This window comes from Phaethon lepturus, unplaced genomic scaffold, assembly GCF_000687285.1.
Source record: "Phaethon lepturus isolate BGI_N335 unplaced genomic scaffold, ASM68728v1 scaffold44822, whole genome shotgun sequence".
Classification (NCBI taxonomy): domain Eukaryota; kingdom Metazoa; phylum Chordata; class Aves; order Phaethontiformes; family Phaethontidae; genus Phaethon; species Phaethon lepturus.
Window position 1 is genome coordinate 247 of NW_010523457.1, and position 8,362 is coordinate 8,608.

Here is an 8,362-nt window from a genome sequence, read left to right on the forward strand (position 1 = left end):
AGCATCGGGGAAGAGCAAAGCAACAGCACGTCGTGTTAGTCAGGCTCGCTGGTAAATCACATTCCTTTACACCATCATGGACGGGCTCTCTTTGCCTGGTAATCGAATTTTTTCTCTATCAAGTTCTAACGGATTTTAATCCATACTCGGTGATTATTTGGGAGGGCCTGCAGAAGTCACTGCTCCCTTTCCCCCCCTGCAGCTCTCGGGCGGGACACTGCACAGGCTCCTGTGTGCCCGAGGACTCCCGCCTCGAGAAACGCTGGTTTCTCTTCACCAGTATCTCCCCACCAGCGATATCAACCCTGGATTCTCACCCTCGGGCTGTTCTTGTCTGGCTTCTGCAGTCATCACCCCACGTTAACAGGCAAAATCCGGTCAAATGAGGGAACTGCCCTCCCCAGCATACACTGGGAATACAGTAACTACCTTTCCCTGTGGGACAGCAGGACATTTTCCACTCAGATTTCAACTACTCGCTGTAGGCTCCAGCAACAGTTGCCTACAACAGCGAATGCTCTTGTGCCTTCAAACCACCATGTGTGCTTATACATTGTGGGTCCCTGCCCAGGCACAGGCACTCCGAGCTTACAGCACTGATCACTAATTAAACTTCCTTATGCTCCAATTATGTTTCTCAGCCATACGCTGCCTCCATCCCAGATACACAAAAACATTTTCTGAGCTTCATCAATCTATAACTAGGCTAAACTGGCTGTTCACAAATAATAAATTAAGGTGGGCTCTAAAGAATGGCAAATCTCATCACACATACATGTCAAATAAACAAATATTAATACTGAAACAGGAGGCAGAATTTAAAAAAATCTTGAAAGTTTAAACTAATTCTTAGAAACACGAAGCTTTTCCATATTATATTTGTAAACAAAAATCTTTGCATCAATGCTGCTTTCAGCTACATAACACCACTTTGCTAGTGTCACCATAATTTCACCATAGTTAAAAGGCAAACTGGATCCCTTGGGGTTTCTGTTAATAATTAGACATAAATGGAAGAATTTTAAACACACATTCACTGACTCAAGGAGAGCAAACTGACTTATCAAGATTGTAGTTTACATTACCTAGCTCTAATGTTTCTCAGCCCTTGCACACTAACCGCAGTTTTCCAACAGTTCCTATCTAAGGTACAATAGTTTTGCTCCACAAGCTACTAACACAGAACGATTTTGCAGGTATTCTGAACATAGTTTTTAAACTTAATAGTGCTGCTCCTATAAATTACAAAACAACTTTACCAGCAGGTGTGACGTATAAATCAATACCCCTGTTTCACTGCATTAACAGAGACTAACTGTTAGCAATGACTAACGCAAATCCACATTTTCTCTTCTAGCTGAAATAAACTTCCACTTCAGGCAACACTGAGCTGTATTTTTGTATGGGATTTGGGGATTTTAATATGCGTGTAATGCTGGTTGGAATTATGACAAAAGAATTACAATTTTGCTGCTGGGAGAAAAAAAAAGGCCTAATTCTTTACTGCAGTCATCCAGTCTGGCTTACAGATACAGTATGAAATTACCACATTGACATTTAAAAAAAAACAAACCAAACTTCCTTCAAGCTGGCAATTTAAGAATATGTGGAACCTCTGTGACACAGCCAAGTTCCAAAGAATAACTCCATTAAATCTGCAGGCATGTTTTCTCTCCCTACTCCCCAGGGAAACTAATGGAACACCTCTTTCATTATTAGAAGATACTCAAAACTATATTACAGTAGCAGTATGTGAATATAGGACACATCTAGATGACAACATTTTACGATTTGGTAAAATACAATCTCCCTGAAAAATTAAAAGTTATTAGAATACATTATCATCAAACCTGGTCATCCAGGTTCTGTTTGCGACTCTGCCGCTGTTTTAAAGTGGGACTTTTAGCAAAATAGTTACATCCCCATTTTAAGTTGGCAGCTACCAATACTTCTCTTCCTCATACAACTGAGGACACACAGAATCAAGTTAAGCTCTGGTGCAGAAGCAGAGACATCCAGTGGAGACAGTTACATCATGGATTAACTTCTCTTTTTGTAAAGTGCATGGTATAATCAGCATGTCCCAAAAGGAAAAATGGACTCAAAATGAGCCTTTTGAAAGAGATACAGAGTAAGAGCAGAATGTCTTGCACTAAGGTTATGTATTTAACAGTTTTACATGAAATATTTATATATAAAAACTTTAAGTGCTTTTCTCCAATTTAAAAATCTAAAGAATTCAAAAATAAGGCATTCAATATTTGAAAAAGTACAGATTTACAAAATGTGTATATTCCGTCATGAAAACTCCACACCAACATTATACACTTGGAAAAAAAAATACAAACAGGATATATTACAAATTTATGTAGCAATAACTTAGTTCATACCATGCAATAAAAAGTACGTTAATCAAGATACACAAGCTTTTAAGTTTCCTAAACTGGAGGGCTTAATTTTGTTTGCAAATGAGTTTTTATGCAAATTCTTAAAACTGTGGCACTTGCAATTTCTGGTAGCCTTTCTATTGTAAGTTAAATTGTACATAATGATTATGAGGATGGAGAGTAACAAAGCAGCTGTTACGAATCATTCCAACTTTGTTCAACAATAGCTGAAACTCTTTTCTCATATTCACGTTTGTTCTCCTGATACAGTTGTGCCGCCTGACTGTTTGCTGGACTGTTTGGATTCGGTTCATCAAGCAGAGACTGTAAAAAGGGGAAAACAAAACGTGAGACAAACCAACCCATTTTAAATCAGGGAAAAAACAACTTACAGCTTTCAAATTGCATGTGTTTCAGGAGGCAGATGCGACTCAGAAGAGCCCAAATGAAAAAAAAAAAAACAAAAAAACCCAAACAAAACCAAACAGTTAAACTCATGGTTAGGCACCCATAATTACACTACTGAACCTCAAATTACACACTGCATAAACATTAGCACTGCGTACACTTCTAGGTTCACAAACCTAACAGATACGTGGTCATTTGTGCCAGTTAGCAGTATGATGCTAATTGATTATTTGGTAATTACACTACTATTGTCATTTAGACTTAAGATGCCTCCTACAAAACTTCACTGTACAAAAATAAAAATAATCACACAGGAGAAAAGAAAATGCACATTTTTGCTGTGCCAGGCCATTTTACGTATTTCAAGTAAAGTAGGTTTCAGCAGTATTGTCTCCTTGAGGACTCAAGGGCAAGGCTTCACAATAAAGGTTAGTGTTTCAAACACTCAGCAAATTTCTGTATCTGATGTCCTATCTTGACTAAAAACAGTTAAAAAGGAATCCAAATCAGTAACTATTTTCCTGTAAAAACCATCTAATGGCAGTTTTGTAGCTCAAAATTAGTAATTGCATAGGTCAGAAGCTTAGACTTTTTTCATCTGAAAAGCTGCTGCTTAGCTCAGAAGTATATGAAGTCCCCCTTGATACAGATACCTGCTAGCCACATCACTGAGCTGTGTATTCTGGAACAAAGACTAATATCATCATAATTACTTGCTGAAGTAGATGTAAAGTTACCTGAATTGAAGTTAAAATAGATGAAACATCATACGTTGGACTCCAGCGATTCTGAAGAATATCTAAACATATGCTACCATCCGCATAAACTGTAAATACAACATCGGTAACATTTAGAAACTCTTCTGTTCATTACATACTGTTCAAGGCAGAGTTACTGTTCCAATTCAGTCTGTGCTTAAATTAATGCTTTAGGAAAGAGGACAGCAGTTGTATCTGACAATTTGCTGTAGTTTGACATCTTGTATTTTCAAGGAGATGTATTACTGGAAGTAACAGAACACTCAAGAGTAGAAGGAAGGAAGGTGTAAAGATTATAGCAGTAGCACAGGAACTGGCAGACTTGGTTTCTTGCTGCTCATGTGTGGCTGGCCCAGATACACGCAGAGCTGAGGCCTCCCAGGGAGCAGCGAGCCATTTACTGCAGGAGTGGAATCCACTGCCCCAGCTGAGGATCTTGCACTCTGAATGGACTCACTGAACAGAGGGAGTTCTCACATATTCTGCACTCACTACACTAACAGAGACACTAAGGCAGTCAATAGAAAATACTGAACAGTGTGCCTGAAATCCTACCTCTGCTGGATACCTATCAGCAGTCTTAATACAAGAGCCTGTATCAATCAGATTCACCACGCAAACTCCTACACCTTAGTCTTCTAGCTTGCTCATGCCAACAAAAACCAACAAATTACAAAAATCCTGTCGGAGGCACACTGGCCTGCATATTACATGGCAGATGAATGGTTAGACAGCACTGTAAAAAGTCACAGAAATGAAGCCAAGGTCACCTCTGTTCAAGGAGGGCTCAAGCTAACAAGAAATGCTGCAATGGGCTTATGCTTCAACCCTCAAATTGAATCTATGCCCCTCTTTGCTACACAGGGGCTTGGCAAAAGGCATGGTTTTTGTTTCCTGCATGCAAGAGTAACTGGATAAAACTTATCAAGTGCTGGAGCAGGAACCACGGTGCGCCCTTATAACGCTGCCCTCATCACTGAGTTCGGCTCAGCCGCCTCCTCCTCCACGCTCCCCTACGACTGGGCACTCTCACCTTCCTCCTTGTGCTGGTACTGGTTGGTTCAATGAACCAAACAAAGAACTTGGCTAAAATCTTGCCTGACAGAAATAGATAACGTTTGGCTCGATCAGTTCCCTACTCCAATTCACGATGTGGCTGCACATGCACAATTGCTGTTAAATGGCAGGGGGCAGGAACCTGCAACCAGAATTGCCTCTGTGCGCTAACCTAAGTGTGGCTGCTGCTGAAAATGCTCACAGGCTTTGCTACTGCGGCTATATATTGATTAGAAAGAGACAGATAGCAGCTTCTTAACAGCATCATAATTCTTAATTTTTCATGAAGCAGTTGCTGTCCTAGACATCTACTTAGGAGGTGGCAATAAAGAGAGATGGAGAGCTGTTAAGCATTCTGGAGCTTTTCAGAATACATGACCCAGACCACACTACTTAATGGGTATTATGGCTAAATAAAAATTATTTACTCACCATTTGGATGGAACATTTTTGATAAAAACCTAACAGTTGGAGGCTTATTTGGATATTCTTCTGAAAATTCGATTACTAGTTTAAAAGTACCTGTGCAAACAAACATAAAAACAATCAGATAACTAACAACAAAGCAGCACCTCCAGGAACATATACAACATAAGTTAATTTATGTGCTCCATGATCAGTATTTCTCCTCACCATTATATGTAACAAACAACACTGAGTCTTGTTTATTTTCATGTATTTCAAGTGATAATGGAACTACGGAACTACTACTTAGTGATAGTAATAAAACTAGCAGCAGCAGCTAGGTAGAAGCTTGGAGACTCACTGTTTACATGGCAAAGGCAGCTCAATCCAACATCAATTATCCCACTGCCCTCCCCTTTTTCTGTGAACCAACATGCTGATTCTATGGACTTCCATGACTTTAAGGCGTTTCATTAAGAAGGCACTGTAGTGCCAGCAAAGAAACACTGGAATTTCACAATCGGCAATCTCAGTCTTTGGAGCTCAAGACTGATTCACTGAAAACCTTTATTATGGATCAGTGAATAATTTGAAGTTACTCCTCCAACCCAACACAGAGAAAAACCCATCTGCTGCCGATTACTGCAATAATACCGTAATTATTAAGCTCATTATTCTTCATATGCCTAAAGGCAGTTCATTACACACCAACTTTCATGTTTATGTACAAATTTGGTATTCCTTCCCCCTCACCGAGTTCTATATTCGGAACAATTCAAGATATTTCACCTGTTCTTCATTAGAAGAACAGAGATGAATCAAACGTGCCACAAACATGAAGTCAGAAAAAGTACAGACTTCTTAAGTTCAGCTGTAGAGATGTGAAAACACATCTGGCAGCATTAGACCAACTTCCCTCACTAAAAGCTCTAGTGTTCTATGTATAAACAAGTCCTGATATAAGCATTGCTTCGTAGCTTTCTAACCAACCATCGACCACTATGACAAGACATTGCTTACATGAAAATACAGTATTTTTATAGCCAACAAGACCTTTCTCCTTCACTTGCTTGCTTAGTTTGTTCCAAATTTTATACAGATAACATCTATTATTTTTTCAAAGCAGAACAATGTTAATATTAGCAATATTTGGAAGAATGACAGAGGATATGAAAGTTAGCTGCTTACCATCTTCAAAAGGTGTCCCTTCTGGCCTGAAAGGTTTTAAAAATAAACTCCAGTTAAAAATTATCATTACCTACTTCTAAACAGGCACAATAAATGCATATCTTCTTCCTCATCCTCCCCAAGATATAGGTAGAGGAAATAATATAAATATTTAGAGAAGTATCCAGAGGCAACCTCCGAGAGCTTTGTCATATGCAAGACACTTTCCCATAGTCAGTCTGCTAGTCGAGAGATCTACTTTTCATCAACCCAAACGATACATATGCCATTACGTGACTAGATTGGAATTAATAAGCAAATTACTAGCAAGCATACTGCAGTTTTATGAAAGGATACTAAGCCAGTTCCTGTTCTGTAGGATATGTAATATAACTTCCTAGACAGAACCTGTACCTCCTTCCACTGGGAATGAATCCAATCACCGCTAATACATCTGGATTTAATGGCCACAAACGTGCAGCTCTTATGTACTTTAAAGACGAAGCCTGCTTTTTCATACCCCAACTCCTACACAGTCTAACCTATTTATTAAGCCATATGCAAACCTTATTCAACAAAAAAGATGAACTGATTTTAGATTTTTTTTTTCCCTACGCACTCTGTATTGCCCCTGAAAAGACATTTTTACCGCAACTGCACACTTGGTCATTTTTCTAAATTTCCTGACTTCTATGTGCATAAAGAAGAGAATCACTGTAAAAACAAAACCCAGGTTTTGTTGTATTTAGCCCTTTGATAACAGAATTTTGCAATGATCAAAAACTCTTACCCAAATATAACTGCATTCCATTGCATTATATTATTCTCAGATGGTGCACCACTGACACCCACAGGAGGGTCTTCTTGCAATCTAAGAATTACAAATATAGAATGACAAGCCTTATATAAATGAAACACTTCCACCTGCAAGTATAATTTAACAGTAATATCCAGATTTTGTAAGTATTTTCTCATTTTAAATCAGAGCACACAAAGCATTACATGCAGATTATCTGTACTCCAAAAGACAAACCCACAAGACAACACACATCAAGGTTTTCTCATGTTTTACACTACAACAGCCTAACCGATTAGATTAAGTGTGCAGGGAGCGAAGCATAAACTGTAAGAATAACTTAAAGCACTACACACAGCTAGGATTTACAGTACTACATAGCGAACTATGAAAGACCAGTTGCTGCTAGTTGCCACAACGAAGAGGAGAACAAATTGCAGCCACAAACAGGAGCTGAACACCAGCCAGTGACGCTTGCACAGCACACTTGCTGGGACTAAGCACAAGGGATAGCCAGTGGAACTTTTCCTGCTTTCCCACATTCATGTGCACAATATGGTTAAATTTGGTGTAAAGCCTCTTTTGACTGGCAAGCCGATTGCTTCAAAATGGAGCAAGGGGAAAACCTGTGCACTGCTCCCTCTTACCAGTTCAACAAATGCTTTTATCTCTAAAGTAATCGTGTGAGCATTTTAAATTCTTTTTAGTTCCTTAATCTTTGGACTAGGGAAAAGCATGTTACTTACTGAAAGCCACATAAACTTGGACCAGACAGAAAGATGTACTGCAACCAAAGAATAGGATCCAGATACTCTCCTTCTGCCCATCCTTCTGTATACCAGTGCTTCTGCTTAAGGCTCACGTTAAGACCCGGAACAACGTAAACCAGCAAGCCCCAATCACCTGATGAGCACTTTGCCTGATCAAACCCCTTCAGTGACAACTCCTACTCCACTTCGCCTATTCAGCCTCTTGAGTTATACAAGAATAAAGAAAATGCAGTGACTGCCCTTGCTTCAAAAGCAATTCTTTAGGGTTAACATGAGGTTTGACCATACCACAGTACACTTACGAACAAGTCACCACCAAAAGCCCTGCAGACCAAGGGACAAACGCTCACTAAATGTTGCTGTCTAACTGTAATTTATTCAGAGCTGACACTGGTATGCAGCCAGTAAATTCTCCTGCACTTGCACTGACTTGGTCTGTGATAAAACTGCATGTGTACATAGATGCTGAGCAATGGCGTTGCCCTACAGAGACAGCCCAGCAGCATGGCATGCTCCACTTGCGGCCCAGATTCTCCTCTGAGCTCTGTGTTTACATCCTTGCTCTCTGAGCACACGCAGTTCAGATGGCTTAGTATCAGCAGCACAAACCACCTA

General features: G+C 39.6%; 1 protein-coding gene across 1 annotated transcript; it reads right to left on the minus strand.

Moving 5' to 3' along the window:
- Positions 1-2,143: 2,143 nt before the first annotated feature.
- Positions 2,144-7,050, minus strand: LOC104616944 (ubiquitin-conjugating enzyme E2 B). The gene is made up of 5 exons (XM_010282125.1): positions 6,972-7,050; positions 6,203-6,228; positions 5,042-5,131; positions 3,533-3,621; positions 2,144-2,711 (listed from the first exon to the last, which is right to left on the minus strand). The coding sequence occupies exons 1-5, from the start codon at positions 6,995-6,997 to the stop codon at positions 2,583-2,585; spliced, it is 360 nt and encodes a 119-aa protein (XP_010280427.1). The 5' UTR covers positions 6,998-7,050; the 3' UTR covers positions 2,144-2,582.
- Positions 7,051-8,362: the final 1,312 nt, after the last annotated feature.

What these genes read in the sequence shown, in the direction of transcription:
- LOC104616944 (XM_010282125.1), bottom strand. Translation starts at nt 6,997, where the DNA reads ATGCAATGGAATGCAGTTATATTTGG. An exon ending in TGGAATGCAGTTATATTTGG is followed by an intron (nt 6,229 to 6,971) that starts GTAAGAGTTTTT and finishes AAAACCTTTCAG; the next exon opens with GCCAGAAGGGACACCTTTTG. An exon ending in CTATTTTAACTTCAATTCAG is followed by an intron (nt 2,712 to 3,532) that starts GTAACTTTACAT and finishes CCCTTTTTACAG; the next exon opens with TCTCTGCTTGATGAACCGAA.